This window comes from Schistocerca cancellata, chromosome 1 (genome assembly GCF_023864275.1).
Source record: "Schistocerca cancellata isolate TAMUIC-IGC-003103 chromosome 1, iqSchCanc2.1, whole genome shotgun sequence".
Classification (NCBI taxonomy): Eukaryota; Metazoa; Arthropoda; class Insecta; order Orthoptera; family Acrididae; genus Schistocerca; species Schistocerca cancellata.
The window spans coordinates 286,041,857-286,067,830 of NC_064626.1; the positions used below are offsets into that span (position 1 = coordinate 286,041,857).

The window sequence follows — 25,974 nt, forward strand, 5'->3', positions numbered from 1 at the left end:
TGCTGCCCCCATGACATTCATCACTACTTGAAGTTTGGTTTTGCCTTTATCTTCTGGTTGTCGTCTTGAAAAGTCATCTTGAGCTCATTGTCTCAACAACAGACCACAGTTCACATCAGCTGATTTTGAACAGTTTCGTGTTGCCAACAGCAACTACCATGTGACTACGGCATCTTTTCATGCTCAGTCCAATGGTGAAGCTGAATGGTTCACTGAATGTTCAAAAGTCAAATGGATGAACTCTATTCCTCCCACACATGGGAACAAGTTTTATAGATGATTCTTTCTTCTTACTGCTGCTTGCCATGAGACAGGATGTCACTGGTAGAATTATCATACAGCTGTTATCATATCCTGATGCATCTTTCACAGCCACTGCGGAAAAAGTCCGTTCTGTCTGGCCAGACAAAATTTCAGCTGCAGGGTGAAGTCGTCTTTAAAGTTTTTGCCAAGAAGCAGGTTCAGCTGGGCTGCACTGGCATCACCAGAACCAGCTGCAGCGCATTTCCCCCTCTGTCAGTGGTTTTACCACAAAATTTTGGCCCACAGATCCAGCACATCCCTGTGGTCCACACGAGCAATCGCTCTGCCTCTCTGCTATGGTGTCCACAGAGAGTGACACCCCATCACTGCATTGACGTTTGAGGTATCAGTGGGAAAAGGACTGGACTGGTAAATATGGCATCTCGCTGCTGTCTATTGTTGACACCATATTGCAAAGCTATATAACAGTGCTGTAGACACTGGTGAATTAATAAATGGCCATGAAATTATTGCACAATTCTCTCACTATTTACTGATTTACTGGTGACTACTTCAATCTCTTTCATTCAGGAATGGGCTGCACTGAGTGGAGGCACTTTCCACACATCCATAGTATATCTTGTATGATGGGTACCAATGTGTGTGATGAAATAAAACCAATCATGTTGATATCTAAAACAGTAATCTGCTGTAATACGAGTATATTGCTTGACTTGTGTTGAAATACTGTATCTTATGGTCCATAACAAATGGGCGACCTACTTGCATTCAACGGTAGGCAATTTAAGCATCTGGGCCTGTTCAGATGTAGGAAGAGCTGAGGCCGGGGTGATGCGTTCTATACCCATAATGTTGACAGAAGTATTGCAGCCACTGATAGTGGGGAAAATGAAATCAACGCTGTTGAATACACATTGACAGTATGTTACACTTGGGATACGCTCCCCAGTGTGGTAGACAGATGACAGCTCCAGCTGTTTAGCTTTTTTACATACTAGCTTATTTAACAACTGCAAATAAATACTCACTCAATGAACTGAAAATAATGCCACTACATATACACGAGATCTGTGAAGTTTTTTGGTCTACTCACACGAGATAAATGCACAGGAATTGATGGGAGGAATAGTCTGTCTGTACACTGAAAAATGAACATCACTCATGTTCGGGAAAGTTGCCTTTCCCACTACAGCTGTTGTACAGCACAATTAAGAATGAATCACCCCTCAAGCAATGTAGGACATTGAGTTTTATTGTGATTTTGCCCTTGAGTATTTCTTGCATAATTATTGTTAGCAACTCGTATCAGTATTGACACACTTTGCGCAAAATAAACACCTCTCTGCATGCCTGTACATTGTGTTGCTAGTGATTTGGAAGGTGAGCAGTGGAAGGGTCGGTATAACTTTGTGAAATAGTTGCTTTTTGCGATGTAGTGGGGTAGAGAGAATAGGCAATCGCCTGCACAGTCATCAGTTTACAAACCCACGAAGGAAGGAAGTGCACGACCACAATCCTGTGAGCTCAATCCCCCCACCCTCTCTTTCTTTGTTCTGTGTTACACCCTCAGAACACAATTTATCCTGTAATACAATTCTCCTCTTGTTATTAACAAACTTCATTGAACAATAAGTGTCAAACACTATTTTTAATAATTACCATTTTCCATTTTCTGCAATGTGAACCCCGTTTGTCCTAGAGGGGAAAAAAGGCATTAATAGCACCTTCTTTGCGGTAAATTTAATGCGGTTACTTTTGTACTGGCAAATATTTTTGACAGAAGCCGAGGGTCTCAATATATCCCAGAAAAACATAAAAAGTGATCTCTAAACAACCTGACACCCCATGCTCACACCTCACAGGTCAGGATTTTGAGTATGTTGCTCATTACACTCCTCCCTACTACTGGGCAAAAATTTACGTCTACACGAATTTTTGCTCCTAATTTTGATTCGCTGAGTTGATCATTAAAGTGGTGAAAACTTTTGCAGATGTGCTTTTCACAGCTCCAGTGGCACACTGGCAATTGATTTCGAGAAGACAGTAGGTAGAATATGGCAAACTGGAGCTAAGATCACATATTTTAGCCAATAATATGAAATCAAGCCATGTCTTTTTGACATCAAAAGTAAAGAATATCACACAAAGTACCAATGTCATACAGAATTAAACGAAATACGCTGTATGTTAAAGTATAGGCAAGTACAGTTGCAGTTTAAATTGAAAAGAAACTGGGTTCACAGCATCATCGAGAAAGACTCGTCATTCAGGCCTCGAGAATATGTTTACGTACCGAAAGTACAAGTTTTTGACAGACTTCGATTCTTCAGGAGCATGGAACCTTAGAATAGTCGGAAATCCTCGGAGGAGTTGCTGTTGCTATCATGGTGTCTTGCTATTTTAACATCAGTTGTACAAGTTCCAGTAGGAATCAACACCTATTGTGACTTACCCTCAGTTTCGAAAACGTACACTAAAAGACATTGTTTTGGAAGAAATTTCAAATATTCTCCCCTCCTCCTGAGTGCCCATCAACTTTTTTCATCCATAACGACTCATTTTCTCTCTGTGTTGTTCACTGCCATGGCATATAATGCAGCGGCCACACAGAAGGCTAGAATTGCTGATTTCCTGATGCACTCTACGTTATGATATCTTGTCCTCTATGCGTGCAGTACGTATGTTGGCTTTGTGGCGCATCTGGCCACATACTACTTACCTTCGGCTTACTATGCGCACTGTAAGGAATGAGTAGATGGCCAGTGACGCATGTTTCTGTGCCTACCGTTTGGGCTACTAATTCTACAGGGCATACATACTCAGAGGTTGCTGAAAACATTAGTTGCTTTACAAAATCAAACAAGCTCAGCAAGCTAATCTGTTTAAACGCAACCATCGAATTATGGGGTCAACGGGACACACGGATCATGCATCGAACCTGTGACGTCACACTAGTCTGCTTGTCCGACATACTTCTCGAAAGCTCGGCTCCGTACAGGGTTCACTGGAAATTAGTATTTAAATGAAAAGGTACCCACTAAAAGAACTTAATTTTCTCGTGTGAAATCGAGAACTGGCACGCATTCCAACAGGCAAGTACGGTAGTAGTGAAACCGTTTACAAACTGTCTCTACCGTGCATGTGCAACTTCGCTACAGTTTTTGCCGTCAGAACCCTTTGGGTTTCCTCAAAAGCATATTTTGCATGTTTTGACTTTTGACCACTACCGGTATTAACACTTTTGCTATCTTTGCGTTGCTCAAATGTTCTGATTTAAATAGTGAAACAGTGCATCCGGTCCTTTTTTTCCTTCATACTTTGCACTAAGTGTTTAGAGAATTTATTCTCATTGTCAAGTGCAAATATTTACACAAGTATTTTGTGTGCTGTTGGTATGTGTGTTGTGCCTATCTTGCACTGTTCTGTGTCAGGTCTTTTTGAGGTTGTGAGGTACCAGTTTAAAAAGTCACGGCTGCAAAATACTAACACGAATTCTTTACAGACAAATGGAAAAACTGGTAGATGCCGACCTCGGGGAAGATCAGTTTAGATTCCGTAGTGATGTTTGAACACGTGAGGCAATACTGACCCTACGACTTATCTTAAAAGATAGATTAAGGAAAGGCAAACCATTTCCAGCATTTGTAGAATTAGAGACAGCTTTTGGCAATGTTGATTGGAAAACTCTGTTTCAAATACTACAAGTGGCAGGAGTAACGTAAAGGGAACGAAGGGCTAGCAGTATTTGGGAAGGGAGTCAGGCAGTCTTGTAGCCTATCCCCAAAATTATTCAATCTGTATATTGAGCAAGTAGTAAAGGAAACAAGAAAAACTTTGAGTATGAATCAAAATCCATGGAGAAGAAATAAAAACTTGAGGTTTGCCGATGACATTGTAATTCTGTCACATACAGCGAAGGACCTGGAGGAGCAGTTGAATGGAGGATATAATATGTGCATCAACAAAAGCAAAATGAGGATAATGGCATGTAGTCTAATTAAATCAGATGACGCTGAGGGAGTTACATTAGGAAATGAGACGCTTAAAGTAGTAGACGAGTTTTGCTATTTGGGGAGCAAAATAACTGATGATGGTCAAAGTAGAGAGGACATAAAATGTGGACCAGCAACGGCAAGGAAAGCGTTTCTGAAGAAGAGAAATTTGTTAACATCGAGTATAGATTTAAGTGCCAGGAAGTCGTTTCTGAAAGTATTTGTATGGAGTGTAGGCATGTATGTTATAGTTAACCTAATTATCCTAAGGACAAACACACACACACACACACACACACACACACACACACACACACACACACACACGCCCATGCCCGAGGGAGGACTCGAACCTCCACCGGGACCAGCCGCACAGTCCATGACTGCAGCGCCTTAGTCCGCTTTTTTTTTTTTTAATCTCAATTTGTTCGCTTTTGTTCGTTGCATCTGCTCGGGGCGGACGTCGTAAGACACACGTTTAAGTTCGTCGTTGATCGATTAACTCAGTTTTTTTTTTATTACAGAGGACAGCTAACCCTCTCACCGAACACACTGAGCTACCGTGCCGGCGACCGCTCGGCTAATCCCGCGCGGGGAACAAGCAGAAACCTATTACTTATTTCCTTCAACGAGACTGCTACGAGACTGAATACAAAAAGCTGATTTCCCTGGAGCAAGGTTATTAACCGCTTTGGATTCATAAGAATTTCCTTTAGTCGGAAGTAGTTGCAAACGTCCATTGGCCGTCACTCTACCATGCTGTTCACATTAACCACGGGAACTGGGAGAATACCTGCGTTGAACGCATTCGTCTGGTTACAACGACTGCAACCGTAACTCGAACCTATAAACACACCCTAATTCCCATACAACAAAATCACCAAGGAAGATAATTATTAATTTTTGATCTCTAACAGCATAGTCGAAAAAAGCCCCGGGAGTAGTAAACATTCCATTAGAACTACCGACAGCCTTGGGAGTGCCAGTCCTGACAAAACTCTACCATCTGATGAGCAAAATATATGTGACAGGCGAAATACCCTCAGACTTCAAGAAGAATATAATAATTCCAATCCCAAAGAAAGCAGGTGTTGACAGCTGTGAAAATTACCGAACTATCAGTTTAATAAGTCACAGCTGCAAAATACTAACACGAATTCTGTACAGACGAATGGAAAAACTGGTAGAAGCCGACCTCGGGGAAGATCAGTTTGGATTCCGCAGAAATGTTTGAACACGTGAGGCAATACTGACCCTACGACTCATCTTAGAAGCTAGATTAAGGAGGGACAAACCTATATTTCTAGCATTTGAGGACTTAGAGAAAGCTTTTGACAGTGTTGACTGGAATACTCTCTTTCAAATTCTAAAGGTGGCAGGGGTAAAATACAGGGAGCGAAAGGCTATTTACAATTTGTACAGAAACCAGATGGCAGTTATAAGAGTCGAGGGACATGAAAGGGAAGCAGAAGTTTGGAAGGGAGTGAGGCAGGGTTGTAGCCTCTCCCCGATGCTATTCAATCTGTATATTGAGCAAGCAGTAAAGGAAACAAAAGAAAAATTCGGAGTAGGTATTAAAATCCATGAAGAAGAAATAAAAACTTTGAGGTTCACTGATGACATTGTAATTCTGTCAGACAGCAAAGGACTTGGAAGAGCAATTGAACGGAATGGACAGTGTCTTGAAAGGAGGATATAAGATGAACATCAACAAAACCAAAACGAGGATAATGGAATGTAGCCCAATTAAGTCGGGTGATGTTGAGGGAATTAGATTAGGAAATGAGACACTTAAAGTAGTAAAGGAGTTTTGCTATTTGGGGAGCAAAATAACTGATGATGGTCGAAGTAGAGAGGATATAAAATGTAGACTGGCAATGGCAAGGAAAGCGTTTCTGAAGAGAAATTTGTTAACATCGAGTATAGATATAAGTGTCAGGAAGTCGTTTCTGAAAGTATTTGTATGGAGTGTAGGCATGTATGGAAGTGAAACATGGACGATAAATAGTTTGGACAAGAAGAGAATAGAAGCTTTCGAAATGTGGTGCTACAGAAGAATGCTGAAGATTAGATGGGTAGATCACATAACTAATGAGGACGTATTGAATAGAATTGGGGAGAAGAGGAGCTTGTGGCACAACTTGACAAGAAGAAGGGACCTGTTGGTGGGACATGTTCTGGGGCAACCGGGATATCACCAATTTAGTATTGGAGGGCAGCGTGGAGGGTAAAAATCGTAGAGGGAGACCAAGAGATGAATACACTAAACAAATTCAGAAGGATGTAGGCTGCAGTGCGTACTGGGAGATGAAGCAGCTTGCACAGGATAGAGTAGCATGAAGAGCTGCATCAAACCACTCTCAGGACTGAAGACCACAACAACAACAGCATACTAGAATTTTATGCTGCATTATAGGCTTTTAATTCGAAAATTGCTCTAATTCGTAATTATTAGATTTAGTTAGAGCAAAATTTTCGCCGGTTGCGCCCCGGAGATTTACCTGGAAGGCTTCGCCCTCTGCGACGAGGGTGACGTCGAGCAGCAACCCCTTGGAGCGCAGCGTGTTGAGCCCGCAAAGCAGCGTGCCCGTGTGCGACGGTGACTCGAAGTGCACCGTGTTGAGCGGCCGGTCCTGCAGCCCCCACTCCCGCACCCGCGTCATGTCGCCGGCGGCCGACCACGGACCGGCTGCGGCTGCCGACACCTCTGCACCTCCAGCTCAGGCAACCGGCTGCAACACACAGTACAGCGGTCGCCTTAAAGACACAGGGTACTTTTTGGCTCAATAGTATGTAAAAATCAACACCTATTTCTTTCTGGCACTGTTTATAATGTATATGTTTTACAGATTTTTGTTAATGTCAGGTAAGGCAGCACACTTTCTAAACAAATTAGAAGTATTTTGAATACTTTTAGCCTGCGTACGGTTATTAAAAAAATCACACAGAAACTGATGCAATTATTTTTTTCCAAAATGCTTCCTCAAATTGAGGGTAACAGCCTTGCCGCAGTGGATACACCGGTTCCATGAGTTCACCGACGTTAAGCGCTGTCGGGCGTGGTCGGCACTTGGATGGGTGACCATCCCGTCGCCATGCGCTGTTGCCATTTTTCGGGGTGCACTCAGCCTCGTGATGCCAATTGAGGAGCTACTCGACCGAATAGTAGCGGCTTCGGTCAAGAATACCATCATAACGGCCGGGAGAGTGGTATGCTGACCCCACACCCCTGCTATCCGCATCCTCCACTGAGGATGACACGGCGGTCGGATGGTCGCGGTAGGCCACTCGTGGCCTGAAGACGGAATGCTTTTTTCCCTCAGATTGAGGTACCATTTAATCCAATGTTATACATTTGGTCTCCTTCAAACTTTAACCAGACATGCATTACATGATGGCTGAGGTACTAGACCTATTTAATTCCACCTATTATCTATATTACAAGGATTAAAAACATCAAATTTTAATAATTTTGTCCTAATAAAAATGTTATTTTTTTTATAATTCAGTTGGTTCTGCAATGAAGCTTTAAGTCTACTGCATAAGTATGGACTATCGTAAGTTACAGAAAAAAATTACAGCAATGCCTTAAAAACTTTAAGAAATATTTGTATCTGAATTCTAAAAAATAGAACTTGCAGGAAATTGTGGTTGAAGATATGAGTCGAATTAAACTGGGCCTCAGAACATTCCTCAAGCATTCTGCAGCATCTCTCGTCTTCAAGTTTCCTCTTGGCATTCCTTTTAGCACGTCTTGCTTCTTTGGTAACTTCAAGAGCGAATCTTTCAGCTTCATGCACCTGTTGTCTGTCACACGCAAGCAATTTATCTTCCATATTAGAGCCACATTTTATGCCTAAATTTCTCAGGACCTCCAACCTTTCAATCACTCCATCCTTGAAACATATCGCTGCATCTAGTACACCAACTTATAATGTATTTACAAAAAGATTATTGGGTAATGTTTCCCATAAGCAATGGTTGAAAATTTGCTTTGTATTGTGAGTTTCATTTACTAAGCAAAACAGGGTCACACTCAAGTCTCTAAAAATTGGTTTTATTTTATTCGTAACAGGCTCAGGAAAAGAATGCTCATGATAGTATATTTGACCACTTTCTTTTGCTTTTTGGTAACCACACCAAGAATTTGCTCTTTTAGGGCGAAGTCCGTGAACAGGGTGGCCATCTATGGACAACTTTTGAATGTAGGTGGCCCATACAGCTTTTCTCTTTGCTGTAAGATCATTCAGAGGTGCAGTTCGTCTAATGGCCAGTCCATAATAACTCTGAAGAAGGTCTATTTCAGTTTCTGTCAATCTGTCTCGGCCAGACAGAGATTCTCCATCAGATAACAACAGTCCTTTCATTTATCTTCGCAGCTTCCTCAACCTAACACCCATCCTCTTTTGCACATGTACATAACACTCCAGTTTTGTTACCAAGGTATCACCATAATCATTGAACTCATTCATTTTATTGAAAGCTTTAGCCCCATCGCCCAGGTCCCTCGTACATCTGACGTTATAAACGGAAACCGACCTCTGAAATATTTTTAGAGCTCCATCACATTCCATATCTCCACTGTAACCATCATAATTCTTAGAACACTAATGTTCAGTATGTCCTTCAGTGTTATCATGACAGGTGTGGCAGTACTTAGATAAGCACTCAACATCAACAACTTTTCCATTCTCCAGAGAAGTAGCACTTGCAACACCATTCAAGGAACGATGTCCCATCAAGTGCAACAGCAATGTCCATGGTTCCACCAATATTTACAGTTTCTTCTACTGCACGTTTCATAGATGCTTTAGACACAACCGTCAAGGCCCTTAAAAGTATTTTTACGTGCTTGCTGAACCTACTGGGAGGAGGAGGAAGGCCCATCAAATCATAAAACGTTTGAGTCATTTTCGAGGTAGATTTGTTGCAGGTTCTAAACAGAACAACCAATTTTGACGCTAAGCCCTTCCTGCTACTTTGTTGTTCAGTTATTTCCAGACTGCTTACACCACCACATTGTTTACATTTCTCCACTTCCCTTATCAAAGAAGCTATGATGCTCACACCATCAACAACAACAAATCCACTACAAACAGCGTTATTGTTAACACAAAAATTTAAATCACCTGGAGGCGTGCCACGTTGGTGTTTCTTCCCTGAAGAGCTGATACATAGGTTACTTTCAACAGTGTGGCTTGCTTTGTTTGTGAACTCGTTACCACGGAATTTCCTTTTATTGAATTTCTTAATGTGTGGCATAGTTCGTATTTATTGCACACTAAAGGATATGTACTTCCACAAATATATGTAGCACTTGGGCAACAAACATTCAGTAGCACGTCAACGAACTGCTTCAGCAAAACAAAAGTAAATACTAGCGGAGATAATCATTTACAGACACTAGAAACCTGCACTGTTACCAACATATACTATGTATCATACGTATAATCGCTGGAAACAGGAAGTTCACAGTTCTTTACGAAATAATACAGGTTTCTGTAACAGAAATAAAGGGGGCGTAGCGGCATACATGACCGTAACTTTAAAATTTGCTATGTAGAGGTCATTTTTCATTTGAAACCCTATAATGTATATAGCAATGTAATCAGAAAAGACTATAGAATTTAATAAAGTCATAAAAAATTTCGATTTTTCCACCATTTTACAAGTACCCTGTATCCTTAATGTCGGTCCGTACTGGACCGAACGTCAGCGCAACGTCACGTCGCTCTGCCAAAATATCGAACGAAGGAAATTAAGTTATAGAGGACCGTCGGTCTTAGAAACCGTCAGAATTTAGTATCGGCATGAAATACTGCCCCCTTGAACTAAACCTCACTGTGTCTTTCTCAGAATAGCGGCGAGACCGTAAACGGTTACATAGGAGCTGTGTAGTTTAACTGAGCTTACTTATTCACATGAGACTGCAAGGGAAAGACAACCCGTTCTTGGATTAACTTTTGCGAATCGACACGTAAATCTGGCCTAGCACGTACTCATTTAACGTTGACGTCGATGCGGACGGGGCATCCGACCTCACGAAAGAGAGCACCGTATGCACATGGGACGAACTGGTAAACGTGAACTGCGTTCTCGGCCGTGTCCAGCAGGTGTTGTCTTCTTTGTCTCGCAAACCACAGTTTTTTTTAGAAAAATGGAAGCGCGAAAAACAGCCGTGTTAATTTTACTAGTGATTGTCGAAGAAGAGCGGAGAAATTCGCGAAGAAGATTCTTGACTCGTCGATAGCCTAAGCAATGGATTGTTGATAGAGGAACACCAAATAATGCTGTACAGCAGGGCTTAACAACTGGCCGGTTTTGAGCGCGAGTACTCGCGTCTGCTCAGGCACGTGCTCGCGAGCAGGTGCAAGGTTGAGGAGTAGGTAGGGAGGGAGGGGAAATGCGCGCGCACGTTTGAATAGGGCCGCAGCGTGCCTATTTAATTCGCGCCGACTGTGTAACGTTTAAAGTACTACGATCAGCTATAACAGTCACTTCGCTGGTTAAGAATCAGGACATGACGCCGTTGTGTAGCCCAAGCCATGCTTTCGCACTTCAACCCCCATTGGGAGGAATTGCATCTGTTTACAGAAAAAGATGGTGTTGCAAAATGTTTAGTATGTCACAAAACGCTGAATTCTATTAGGAAATTTAATTTGCAGCGACATTACATGTCGTACCACGCGAAAGACTACGGAAGTGGAAAATGTGATGGACCAGATCGTGCACAGGAAGCTATTAAACTTACGAGGAAGATATCCGAAGAAGATCTGGACGACGAAGAAAAATCAACTGAGGCAGCTCTCAGAGTGAGTTACAAAATTGCTTTGCTTTTAGCAAAATCCCTGCGCCCCTTCACTGATGGCGATTTAATAAAAGAATGTTTGGTAGTTGCAGCGGAACATTTGTGTCCACCTCAAGTTGAACAGTTTCGGATTGTGCCATTATCTAACATGACCATTATGCGTCGCATACAGGACATGGCAGACGACGTCCAGAGCCAGCTTGCAAATATCTGTAAAGATTTTATGGCGTATTCTCTAGCTCTGGACGAAAGTGTTGATATCACTGGAACAGCGCAGCTTGCCATATTTATTAGAGGTGTTAATAGAGATCTTCAGGTGAGGGAGGAGCTCCTCGACGTAGTAGCCGTGAAGAACACTACAACCGGAGGTGATATTTTAAGTAGTGTTGAAGAAAGTGTTGAAAATATAGGATTGTCGTGGAATTCTTTAGTTTCAGTGTCTACAGACGGTGCACCAGCGATGACAGGGGAAAAAAAAAAAAAAAACAGATTTCGTTGCGCTGTTGAAGGAGAAAATGCAAAAACTGACCGTGCCGAATGAAATAAGGGGCGTTTACTGTGTGATCCACCAGTAAAACTTACGTGCAAAGAGTATCACTCTAAAAAATATGACGAGTGTTGTTCGTACAACCAATTATCTAAGGAAGCATGGGCTACAACACAGACTATTTAAAAGCTTTCTTGAGGATGTAGAAAGCCAGTATGGTAGCCTGCCTTATTACAGCGAGGTCCGTTGGCTTAGTCGTGGCGAATTATTAAATCGATTTTTTTTTACTATTAGATGAGATAAATATGTTCATGGAAATAAATAACATGTGTGTTCCTGAATTGAAAGCGCCTGCATGGAAATGTGATCTCGCGTTCTTAGCAGATTTAACTAGCCATCTGAATGGTTTGAACATTTCACTACAAGGTAAAGATCTGCTAATTACTCATTTCATAGATCGAATACGAGCTTTTAAAATGAAATTGACACTTTGGGTGCGTCAGCTGGCAACAGGAAATCTAGCTCATTTTCCTAAATTATCCATGCAAGATGTTCACAAAGACTGAACGTTATTCACATAGTTTAGTTGCCCTTAAGGAAGAATTTGATCAAGGCTTTCAAGATCTGACAGCACTAGACAGTGGTTTTGATCTGTTCTCCTGTCCATATTCAGCGAATATTGAAGAAATTTGTCCTGAGCTGCAACTAGAAATTATTGACCTGCAGTGTGACAATACAGAGACAAATTTCAGAACAACGAAAACATTTTGAAATTCTGCAGACACTTCCCTCAGGATAGATTTCCTCGTTTGCACAAACTGGCGGCTACAATAATATCAATGTTCGGTTCCACGTATGTTTGTGAACAACTGTTCTCTGCAATGAAATATAACAAGACGCGCCTGAGAAACGCATTGTCTGATCGAAATTTAAACTGCACACTGCACCTACAATGCACGAGAACAATTACTCCGAACATAGACGCAATTATAAAGGGCAAAAAGTACAAGATAACCGAGAATCCCACACTTCAGTGACACCTTTTATTGTCTAACAGTTCACATATTAATACGAATGTAGAGGCATACACTAAGCTAATAAAATTATGTGGCACGTGTACATTCTCCTTTATTTGTTTCATTTGTGGCAGTAATAATTCGTGAGTGATATCCCTGCAGGTTGCCGCGGATTTACATTGACTGGCGGCAGCTGTTGTGTGCCCCACGTGACTCTCCCCACACTCTGCTCTGGTCCGGTAGTGGGAGGTAGTGGGTGTAGCGTGCTCACACTGCTCCGTGATCGCGCCTTGCTGCTCACAGCTTGCTTCGCGAGCACGTTGTTGCGCAGCACTGCTGTACAGCGATCCAAGACATAGTATAAGTTACTTGTTAACTCAATTGAATTTTCATCCCATTTCAATTTTAAATTGATTATAGTTAAGGTGTAGTGTCCAATGTCAGTTTGTGCGTGCATAATATCCATATTCTCGATGTTTCATTTCTTACCGGCTCTCTGAAATAATGTAGTTCATCACACACATTACACGATCGAGATTTGTTTCGCGACTTCATATGAATGGAAGGGATTTTTTCGAAGCTCCTCACCATCAGTGAAAATGGCAAGACACAAACATGTGCCCCTTTTTACGAAAATTTCACAACAGCAAAAACTTCCAGTGCGTAAGTTGTGTTTACTTTCAGACATAGACAAGCGACACTGGAGAAACATTCCAGTCGTTCGACTTTGTAACAAGAATTGCATAAAAAACATTTATGGAACTTCCTGGCAAATTAAAACTGGGTGCCGGACCGAGACTCGAACTTGGTCCGGCACACAGTTGTAATCTGCCAGGAAGTTTCATATCAGCCCACACTCCGCTGCAGAGTGAAAATCTCATTCTGGGGACATTATTTACAATAAATGGCATCGATTTTTGAGACAATACTTCTATTACATGAATAAGAAAGACTCAAAATCTATTAGACAAGAATAGGTGGATTTTTATTTATTTTATTTATTTGTTTTATTATTATTATTTCTCTTTCCTGTCTCAGACGTAATGTCTGGTTAAAAATGGAAGGTGACGCGGACCTTGATCAAGCGTGACTTCCTTTTAACTGTACAGTATTTATGTTACATTGCATTTAGGAACTTTCGGGTAATTGAACAAGTATCAATAATTACAGATTTCTGTAGATGTGTATATACGTTTGGATGTAGCTGTATTGCGTTGATGTACTGGTGGATATTGGGTGGTATGACTCCTGTAGTTGATAGTATAATCGGTATAATGTCAACTTTATCCTGATGCCACATGTCCTTGACTTCCTCAGCCAGTTGGATGTATGTTTCAATTTTTTCTCCTGTTTTCTTATGTATGTTTGTTGTATTGGGTGTGGATATTTCGATTAGTTGTGTTAATTTCTTCTTTTTATTGGTGAGTATGATGTCAGGTTTGTTATGTGGTTTTGTTTTATCTGTTATAATGGTTCTGTTCCAGTATAATTTGTATTTATCATTCTCCAGTACATTTTTTGGTGCATACTTGTATGTGGGAACGTGTTGTTTTATTAGTTTATGTTGTATGGCAAGTAGTTGATGTATTATTTTTGCTACATTGTCATGCCTTCTGAGGTATTCTGTATTTGCTAGTATTGTACATCCGCTTGTGATGTGATCTACTGTTTCTATTTGTTGTTTGCAAAGTCTGCATTTATCTGTTGTGGTATTGGGATCCTTAATAATATGCTTGCTGTAATATCTGGTGTTTATTGCTTGATCCTGTATTGCAATCATGAATCCTTCCGTCTCACTGTATATATTGCCTTTTCTTAGCCATGTGTTGGATGCGTCTTGATCGATGTGTGGCTGTGTTAGATGATACGGGTGCTTGCCATGTAGTGTTTTCTTTTTCCAATTTACTTTCTTCGTATCTGTTGATGTTATGTGATGTGATCTAAAGGGTTGTAGAAGTGGTTATGAAATTGCAATGGTGTAGTCGATGTATTTATATGAGTGATTGCTTTGTGTATTTTGCTAGTTTCTGCTCGTTCTATAAAGAATTTTCTTAAATTGTCTACCTGCCCATTATGTAGGTCTTTTATGTCGATAAATCCCCTTCCTCCTTCCTTTCTGCTTAATGCGAATCTTTCTGTTGCTGAATGTATGTGATGTATTCTATATATGTGGCATTGTGATCGTGTAAGAGTGTTGAGTGCTTCTAGGTCTGTGTTACTCCATTTCACTACTCCAAATGAGTAGTTCAGTATTGGTATAGCATAAGTATTTATAGCTTTTGTCTTTTTTCTTGCTGTCAATTCTGTTTTCAGTATTTTGTTAGTCTTTGTCTATATTTTTCTATTAGTTCTTCTTTAATATTTGTATTATCTATTCATATTTTTTGTCTGTATCCTAGATATTTATAGGCATCTGTTTTTTCCATCGCTTCTATGCAGTCGCTGTGGTTATATTATTATTATTATTATCATTATTATTATTATACAAATTTGGCCGTTAAAGACCGTGAAAACAGTTATTTCTTGCGCTTCTGGGAAGTCTTCTTTCTCTCAGTCCACACTTCTTTCATTCTTGCGCTGAAGGCGGCTTTTCTCTCTTCAGATCATTTAGTTCCACAAGTCTTCTTAATTTTCACACCGAAACCCGTGAATGAATTCAGTTTTTTTCTAAAAAGGTTTCTGTTAAATATTGTTTCCTGATCTATGTCCATTTCTTTTAGATCTCTTTCTGTGTTGATAAACCATAAATTTTTATTTTTTAGATTTGCGATGTACGAAAATATTTGTTTTGTAAGCCTATTCGGGTTCATCCTCATGATGTGAGCATAAAAGGAGCATCATCTTTTTCTAATTTCGTCTGTAATTTTGCTGCACTTCGTATACACTTCTTTGTTGCTTTTTAGTCTGTATACAGGCTTGCCTTGATCATCTGTTATTTTCCTGTGTCCAAGAATTGTCCTCACAATTCTTCTTTCACGATTTTCTATCTGTTCTGCGTATGTAAAATTTGCCAGTGTTTCTGATGCATATAGTATCTGCGGTCTAATGACAGTCTGGTAGTGTCTGAGTTTAATTTTTTTGGATATACATTTTTTTGAATACATTTGTCTGCAGTAGTGAGTTGCTGTCTCTAGTTTTTGTATTCTAGCCCTGCAGGCTGGATGACCTTTTGCCACAGGCTGAATTAGTTCACCAAGATATTTAAAATGTTTAGATACCTGTATTTTCCCGTATTTCGTAGTTATTTTCTTTGGTGGATTTTTGATATTTGTAATGATTTCTGTCTTTTCAAATGAAATTTGCAAGCCTGCTTTTTCAGCAGTTTCTTTAAGTAATTCTATTTGTTTTATTGTGTCTTTTTGTGTATAAGCTAAACAGGCGAGATCGTCAGCGAAGGCAAAACAGTTGGTTTCAATGGCTTTGTAGCACTTCCCTCCAATTTGGACTTTCTCAACTCCATGTTTTTGCGTGAGTTTTCTCCATTCTGCTATGACTTTATCCGGAACACAGTTGAAGAGTACCGGGGACAGCGCATCTCCTTGTCTGACGCCAGTTTGGACCTCGAAATGCCGTGAAATTTCTCCTTGGAATTTTACTTTTGATGTTGTATTTGTTAATGTTTCTTTGATTATGGTGATTGTTGTTTCATCTATTTCATATTCTCGAAGTGTTTTGATGAGTGTGTCCCTATCGATTGAGTCATAAGCTTTTTTGAAATCAATGAATGTTATGAAATATTTCTTGCTCCTTGTAGATAAATAGTTCATTGTTGTTTTGAGGTTAAAAATTTGTTCGGCGCAGGATCTTCCAGGTCTGAAGCCAGCTTGATATTCTCCAAGTTTTCCATCTATAATTGGTGATACACGATTGAGCAGGGCTTTTGATAGAATTTTGTATGGGACTGGGAGAAGCGATATTCCACGATAGTTGTTAACATCCCTTTTGTCACCTTTTTTAAACAAAGGGTGAATTAGGGCAGTTTTCCAGTGACTTGGGATTTTCTTGGTTTCCCATACTTGTTCAAGTTCTTTGTGTAGTGCTTCTACTGATGTTTCTCCCCCAAGTTTGAGCATTTCTGCTGTAATTGTGTCTTCTCCACATGCTTTCCTGTTTTTGAGATTTTTGATTATGTTTGTGATTTCCTCTCGTGTCGGAGGTGTTGAGTGTGCTGGTAATGTTTCTGGTTGCGTAAAACTGAGAGTCTGGATGGGTGTTTGGCAGTTTAGGAGTGTCTCAAAATATTCAGCCAGGATTTCACAGTTTTCTGTATTGTTGGTGGCGAGAGTCTTATTTCTGATAAGGTTTATGCAAGGGGACTGGTATCCTCGGAGTTTCTGGTTGAATGTTTTGTACCAAGCTGCTGTGTTGCATTTCTTGAAATTCTCTTCGATTGACTCCAGTTGTTGTTTTTCATATTGTCTCTTGGTGTTGCGAATAGTTTTCGAGGCATTCTTTCTGGCTTGCTTAAATTCATCAAAGTTATTATTATTATTATTATTATTATTATTATTATTATTATTATTGACTCTTTTTTCTCAGACTTAAGTCTGGTTAAAAATGGAATGTGACGCGGACCTCGGTCAAGCGTGACTTCCTTGTAACTGTATGGTATATGTTATATTGCATTTAGGAACTTTCGGGTAATTGAACATGTATCAATAATTACAGATTTTTGTAGTTGTATATATATGTTTGGATGTAGCTGTATTGCATTGATGTACTGGTGAATATTGTGAGGTATGACTCCTGTAGTTGATAGTATAATTGGGATAATGTCGACTTTATCCTGATGCCACATGTCCTTGACTTCCTCAGCCAGTTGGATGTATTTTTCAGTTTTTTCTCCTGTTTTCTTCTGTATATTTGTTGTGTTGGGTATGGATATTTCAATTAGTTGTGTTAATTTCTTCTTTTTATTGGTGAGTATGATGTCAGGTTTGTTATGTGGTGTTGTTTTATCTGTTATAATCGTTCTGTTCCAGTATAATTTGTATTCATCATTCTCCAGTATATTTTGTGGTGTGTACTTGTATGTGGGAACGTGTTGTTTTATTAGTTTATGTTTTATGGCAAGTTGTTGATGTATTATTTTTGCTACATTGTCATGTCTTCTGGGGTATTCTGTATTTGCTAGTATTGTACAACCGCTTGTGATGTGATCTACTGTTTCTATTTGTTGTTTGCAAAGTCTGCATTTATCTGTTGTGGTATTGGGATCTTTAATAATATGCTTGCTGTAATATCTGGTGTTTATTGTTTGATCCTGTATTGCGATCATGAATCCTTCCGTCTCACTGTATATATTGCCGTTTCTTAGCCATGTGTTGGATGCGTCTTGATCTATGTGTGGCTGTGTTAGATGATACGGGTGCTTGCCGTGTAATGTTTTCGTTTTCCAATTTACTTTCTTTGTATCTGTTGATATTATGTGATCTAAAGGGTTGTAGAAGTGGTTATGAAATTGCAATGGTGTAGCTGATGTATTTATATGAATGATTGCTTTGTGTATTTTGCTAGTTTCTGCTCGTTCTAGAAAGAATTTTCTTAAATTGTCTACCTGTCCATAATGTAGGTTTTTTATATCTATAAATCCCCTTCCACCTTCCTTTCTGCTTAATGTGAATCTTTCTGTTGCTGAATGTATGTGATGTATTCTATATTTGTGGCATTGTGATCGTGTAAGTGTATTGAGTGCTTCTAGGTCTGTGTCACTCCATTTCACTACTCCAAATGAGTAGGTCAATACTGGTATAGCATAAGTATTTATAGCTTTTGTCTAGTTTCTTGCTGTCAATTCTGTTTTCAGTATTTTTGTTAGTCTTTGTCTATATTTTTCTTTTAGTTCTTCTTTAATATTTGTATTATCTATTCCTATTTTTTGTCTGTATCCTAGGTATTTATAGGCATCTGTTTTTTCCATCGCTTCTATGCAGTCGCTGTGGTTATCCAATATGTAATCTTCTTGTTTAGTGTGTTTGCCCTTGACTATGCTATTTTTCTTACATTTGTCTGTTCCAAAAGCCATATTTATATCATTGCTGAATACTTCTGTTATCTTTAGTAATTGGTTGAGTTGTTGATTTGTTGCTGCCAGTAGTTTTAGATCATCCATGTATAGCAAATGTGTGATTTTGTGTGGGTATGTTCCAGTAATATTGTATCCATAATTTGTATTATTTAGCATGTTGGATAGTGGGTTCAGAGCAAGACAGAACCAGAAAGGACTTAATGAGTCTCCTTGGTATATTCCACGCTTAATCTGTATTGGCTGTGATGTGATGTTATCAGAATTTGTTTGGATATTAAGTGTGGTTTTCCAGTTTTTCATTACTGTGTTTAGAAACTGTATCAATTTAGGATCTACTTTGTATATTTCCAAAATCTGTAGTAACCATGAGTGGGGTACACTATCAAAGGCTTTTTGGTAATCAAAGTATGCTTAGTGTAGGGACCTTTGTTTAGTTTTCGCTTGATATGTCACCTCTGTATCTATTATCAGTTGCTCTTTACATCCTCGTGCTCCTTTGCAGCAGCCTTTTTGTTCTTCATTTATAATTTTGTTCTGTGTTGTATGTGTCATTAATTTCTGTGTGATGACTGAAGTTAATATTTTGTATATTGTTGGTAGGCATGTTATGGGGCGATATTTAGCTGGGTTTGCTGTGTCTGCTTGATCTTTAGGTTTCAGATAGGTTATTCCATGTGCAAGTGTATCAGGGAATGTGTATGGGTCTGCAATGTAACTGTTAAATAATTTAGTTAGATGTGAATGTGTTGAGGTGAACTTCTTTAGCCAGTAATTTGCTATTTTATCATTTCCAGGGGCTTTCCAATTGTGTGCAGAATTAATTGCTCGGGTGACTTCATGTTGCAAAATTATCACTTGAGGCATTTGTGGAATCATCTTGTATGTGTCTGTTTCTGCTTGTATCCACCGTGCATGCCTGTTATGTTGTACCGGGTTTGACCATATGTTGCTCCAGAAGTGTTCCATGTCTGATATGTTTGGTGGATTGTCTATTTTAATGTGTGTGTTATCCATTGTTTGGTAAAATCTCTTTTGGTTTGTGTTGAATGTTTGGTTTTGTTTCCTTCTATTTTCACTTTTTTTGTATCTTCTAAGTCGTTTGGCCAATGCTTATTATTATTATTATTATTATTATTATTATTATTATTATTATTATTATTATTATTATTATTATTTTTTGGGAGAAGGCGGACGCGAACCTGCTGGCTTGCACTCAACTCCACGCCCACGATGCTCTTCACGGGTCTTGACATATGTTCTGTAAAGACTGTATCCACTAATGTCATTATTTGATATTTAATATGCAAATTTTATCAGAAAAACGCGCTTTTGGTAGATCATCATTTTGTCGTACCACTGAAACAGTGTACTTTCATAGTAGACAAGTTATAACAATAAAAGCGTCAACTAAAGGAAGCCTTTACCTACCGATATTTAGTTTCCTGTCTTTTATTAAAAACCGTAACTAGACCGGCGCGTTTTCGGGAGGTCCTCAATTTGCATATGCTTTGAAACAACTTATATCCATACCACTTCCTCTGATGTTAAGCGCCATACAATATGGCGGCTCTTCTGCTTGTGACGCGAAATGATGTCGCCTGTCCACGAGGCAAAACTCTGACATGCCAGACACGCTACTTCACGCAGCGCAGTGTAATGGAACGCGGAATTCCACGCTGTGACGTCACCTATTCTTTTTCCACCTACTTTTTCACGTCCCGTGTAGTTCTTCACAACAAATGCAGTTGCGCCTCTGGAAAAGTACTTACCTGAAAAAGTTCTAATTGCGTGGTTGTAAGTGGATGTGCTTGTTGGAAATCGACGTTAAATAAATGTTTGGGATGCCACAGCGATACATATGTAAATAAACGCCTTAAAATAATGCACAATTAATTACTACGTCCAGATACGTAATTCCTTATACTATAGAAAAACGAGAGCGTGACTGACAGTTCAGACGTCCTTGCTTCGGCTGACTTACTTAGCGCTCAGGAGGTATGACTAGCAGGCTTTTTACGACATCCGAAGGATTCGTACTTTGTCATTAAATTTCGCTGTATTGCGTTCAAAAGGTGGACCAACACGCTATTAACCAGGTCGTTATAATACTCTGGTTCATCGGTGATAGTCTTGTGATATCGGTTGAGTCTTTTTGAAACACTCTGTACATAAACATGGGCATTTCCGAATTTTTCACTTTCACTTTCTGAACTCCCTATTTGTAGCTGGACACATGACTGGCCCATTCCATAGCAGCAGTTCTAAACTAGGGCGTGAGGTGATAACTGATACGGTGTGCAGCTATCAGAAGCCACTCGGGCTCGCCGAGTATGCACTGGCCGTGCGGCTTTCGCTATCGCCGGATGCATAAGCGGGGTAGGACGCAGGCAGTGTGACGTGGCGCGAAGTGTTTCTACGGCCGGGAGAAAGCCGGGCGCTTCGTGTGGGCGGACAGGGCACAGGCGTGCAGAGCGCTTAGGAGAAAGCACACGCCGCTCCCTCAGGAAAGGGCTCGAAATACCTCTTCCCAACTTCACACATTCTTTCTTGCTGCTTAATGCTCCGTCGACAGCGGCCGCAACTTAAAATACGAACGTTTTACGCTAGACTTGACCGTGAATGTTATGAATATGAATTGGATATACGAAATGCTGCAACATTTATTATATTTTTAACTACGCCTTTCTATCTCTATCATGAGGTGGATTTATGTCAATACATCTACATCTACATCTACATTTATACTCCGCAAGCCACCCAACGGTGTGTGGCGGAGGGCACTTTACGTGCCACTGTCATTATCTCCCTTTCCTGTTCCAGTCGCGTATGGTTCGCGGGAAGAACGACTGTCTGAAAGCCTCTGTGCGCGCTCTAATCTCTCTAATTTTACATTCGTGATCTCCTCGGGAGGTATAAGTAGGGGGAAGCAATATATTCGATACCTCATCCAGAAACGCACCCTCTCGAAACCTGGCGAGCAAGCTACACCGCGATGCAGAGCGCCTCTCTTGCAGAGTCTGCCACTTGAGTTTGTTAAACATCTCCGTAACGCTATCACGGTTACCAAATAACCCTGTGACGAAACGCGCCGCTCTTCTTTGGATCTTCTCTATCTCCTCCGTCAACCCGATCTGGTACGGATCCCACACTGATGAGCAATACTCAAGTATAGGTCGAACGAGTGTTTTGTAAGCCACCTCCTTTGTTGATGGACTACATTTTCTAAGGACTCTCCCAATGAATCTCAACCTGGTACCCGCCTTACCAACAATTAATTTTATATGATCATTCCACTTCAAATCGTTCCGCACGCATACTCCCAGATATTTTACAGAAGTAACTGCTACCAGTGTTTGTTCCGCTATCATATAATCATACAATAAAGGATCCTTCTTTCTATGTATTCGCAATACATTACATTTGTCTATGTTAAGGGTCAGTTGCCACTCCCTGCACCAAGTGCCTATCCGCTGCAGATCTTCCTGCATTTCGCTACAATTTTCTAATGCTGCAACTTCTCTGTATACTACAGCATCATCCGCGAAAAGCCGCATGGAACTTCCGACACTATCTACTAGGTCATTTATGTATATTGTGAAAAGCAATGGTCCCGTAACACTCCCCTGTGGCACGCCAGAGGTTACTTTAACGTCTGTAGATGTCTCTCCATTGAGAACAACATGCTGTGTTCTGTTTGCTAAAAACTCTTCAATCCAGCCACACAGCTGGTCTGATATACCGTAGGCTCTTACTTTGTTTATCAGACGACAGTGCGGAACTGTATCGAACGCCTTCCGGAAGTCAAGGAAAATGGCATCTACCTGGGAGCCTGTATCTAATATTTTCTGGGTTTCATGAACAAATAATGCGAGTTGGGTTTCACACGATCGCTGTTTCCGGAATCCATGTTGATTCCTACATAGTAGATTCTGAGTTTCCAAAAACGACATGATACTCGAGCAAAAGACATGTTCTAAAATTCTACAACAGATCGACGTCAGAGAGATAGGTCTATAGTTTTGCGCATCTGCTCGACGACCCTTCTTGAAGACTGGGACTACCTGTGCTCTTTTCCAATCATTTGGAACCTTCTGTTCCTCTAGAGACTTGCGGTACACGGCTGTTAGAAGGGGGGCAAGTTCTTTCGCGTACTCTGTGTAGAATCGAATTGGTATCCCGTCAGGTCCAGTGGACTTTCCTCTGTTGAGTGATTCCAGTTGCTTTTCTATTCCTTGGACACTTATTTCAATGTCAGCCATTTTTTCGTTGGTGCGAGGATTTAGAGAAGGAACTGCAGTGCGGTCTTCCTCTGTGAAACAGCTTTGGAAAAAGGTGTTTAGTATTTCAGCTTTACGCTTGTCATCCTCTGTTTCAATGCCATCATCATCCCAGAGTGTCTGGACATGATGTTTCGAGCCACTTACTGATTTAACGTAAGACCAGAACTTCCTAGGATTTTCTGTCAAGTCGGTACCTAGTAATTTACTTTCGAATTCACTGAACGCTTCACGCATAGCCCTCCTTACGCTAACTTTGACATCGTTTAGCTTCTGTTTGTCTGAGAGGTTTTGGCTGCGTTTAAACTTGGAGTGAAGCTCTCTTTGCTCAACAACAGATAAATTCAGACTTTGCAAACAACAAATAGAAACGGTAGATCACATCACAAGTGGATGTACATACTGCATGAATGTAATGAATGTACGACTTCTGAGTATCTTATGGCACTGTCTTTTAGTGACGATAATCCCCTTTAAAAGTCGCACTTACTGTAGTAACTGATATATTCACTTGACGATGGAGATGTAACACTCCCAAACGGTTAGTGGCTAACATAAGAAGCTTGACTGTTTACAGAAAGGTGCCCTAGTTGTACAAATAAAAAAATTACTGTTTGTTACGCCAGTAGTGAAAACGCAATGCACCTGAAATGCGTTTCAGTCTTAAACGTTACAAACGACTGTTCAGTTACTGTGAAATCGTCAATATCCTCAGTAAGTATTTTTCTTTCTTCAATGTGCTTCCCCTGTGTCGTTAGTGGGGACGAACAAGACGTTTTCGAAAAGCTAGTGGAGGTGGTAGGTAGCTGAAGGAAGATTAGGTTAACGTCACATAAACCATAGACTGAGAGGTCATTAGTTTCCGCGCGTAAGTACAGGTTAAACAAGGGAGGGAGGGAGGAGGGGATTGGCCACGTCTTTCTCAAAGCAGCTCTTCCGGAATATGTCAAACCATTAAGGGAGGCCACTGAAACCTAAATCTGGTGATCTGAACCCTGTTCCTTCCAAATGCGAGTTCAGTGTCTTCTAAACCAATGCGCCATTTCGCTAGATAATACGAAGGGAGGTCATGGAAGTTTTAGCTATCACCTCTAAAAGAAAGTTGTGTGATTAATGTTTTGTTTGTTTGCAGATGCATGTTTACATTCCTGGCATACATCGAAATCCTTGCCCGACAGAATCGTGCCACGGCGCAAGAGAGCTATACCAAAATGGGTCAAGCCCAGTGATAAATTGGAGATGCGATGCGCTATTTCGTTTTTTCCGCCTATAGCGGCGTTTTACGTTACTGATGTGTGCTGTTTTCGTGTGTACCGGGACTGCGCACATGTACCTGAATAATAATAATAATAATAATAATAATAATAATAATAATACAGGATCAAACAATAAACACCAGATATTACAGCAAGCATATTATTAAAGATCCCAATACCACAACAGATAAATTCAGACTTTGCAAACAACAAATAGAAACGGTACATCACATCACAAGTGGATGTACAATACCAGCAAATACAGAATACCTCAGAAGACATGACAATGTAGCAAAAATAATACATCAACAGCTTGCCTTACAACATAAACTTATGAAACAACACGTTCCCACATACAAGTATGCACCACAAAATGTACTGGAGAATGATAAATACAAACTATACTGGAACAGAACCATTACAACAGATAAAACACCACCACATAACAAACCTGACATCATACTCACCAATAAAAAGAAGAAATTAACACAACTAATCGAAATATCCATACCCAATACAACAAATATACAAAAGAAAACAGGAGAAAAAATTGAAAAATACATCCAACTGGCTGAGGAAGTCAAGGACATGTGGCATCAGGATAAAGTTGACATCATACCAATTATACTATCAACCACGGGAGTCATACCACACAATATCCACCAGTACATCAATGCAATACAGCTACATCCAAACTTATATATACAACTACAGAAATCCGTAATTATTGATACATGTTCAATTACCCGAAAGTTAAAAGGAAGTTACACTTGATCAACGTCCGCGTCACTTTCCATTTTTAACCAGACTTAACGTCTGAGAAAGTAAAGAAATAATAATAATAATAATAATAATAATAATAATAATAATAATAATAATAATAGGGTGCGATTCTCCGTGTTGGTAAACAATTATCTTACAGGCACAACACGTGATGGAATTTGTCAGTGCAGAGAGAAAAGTTCCTTTTTTTTAATTTTGTAGAATATGGTGATTATTATACTTTCTTAGTCACCACTCTTATTTTCAAGACGTTGTTCATAATCGACGTTAACTAATTATAGTACAAGAGCTCTTCCACCAGGAGAGAGTCGCAGAAATACTCAACGTCTCTCTGTTCTCATAAACAACAAATATTGCATACATGTACTCGTCAATCGCGATAGATAACAATAATAACTGGCAAAATCACGTCGACAAGTTTGTTTTTTGAGTGGAAGCTTAAGTCCAATGTCAAGTACCTGATGTTTTACGGAACCAAAATGTACTCCGCAGGTTTGAAATACTTAGTGCGGTATCATAGATCGAAACCGCCCTCACCGGCGTCTCACACAGTTAATAACGGAAACGCACCTTTCCAACAGAAGCCGACAGTGGTCGCGAAGGGACCCGGCGTATTCAATTATGTGCGCCTACTGCGCCATGCTTTCAGCTAGTGTTTCTTAAACATCGATAACTGACACATACGATATTATCGATAGTATTATTAAAGGTGATCGATATATCGACTGTTTCCTAGAAGTATTCTAAACGAAAAATAGCTTTCTGAGAATTTATTGATTAAAGACAATACGAGGTATGCAATTTTGTTTTACAAGAACTAGTACTTAAAGTCTGGTCCTTTAGTCTGTTGCATTTTTCATTCATTATTTTTCCTGCCACAGAGAAAACATTCTCTGCAGGAACTGAGGTCGCTGGACAGCGCTATTATTTTGTGGTCATTAAAAGCAACCTATAGTAAGGTTTTACCCAATATTCTAATACACAAGCATTATTGTGTATCATTAAGTTTTTCACAATATTGACGTAGGTCAATTACGGAGTCACTGACTGGTGCGACGGCTTT

The 25,974-nt window shown here is 40.0% G+C and overlaps 1 protein-coding gene across 3 annotated transcripts in view; it reads right to left on the reverse strand.

Moving 5' to 3' along the window:
* LOC126171351 (kelch-like protein 26) overlaps positions 1 to 25,974 on the reverse strand; it is a 343,678-nt gene that overhangs the window by 80,146 nt on the left and 237,558 nt on the right. For all 3 annotated transcript variants that reach the window (XM_049920794.1, XM_049920792.1, XM_049920793.1), the window contains exon 3: positions 6,758 to 6,988. In XM_049920794.1, the coding sequence (XP_049776751.1) occupies positions 6,758 to 6,919 (162 nt within the window). In that variant the 5' untranslated portion in view covers positions 6,920 to 6,988. The remainder of the gene's footprint in view (positions 1 to 6,757; positions 6,989 to 25,974) is intronic.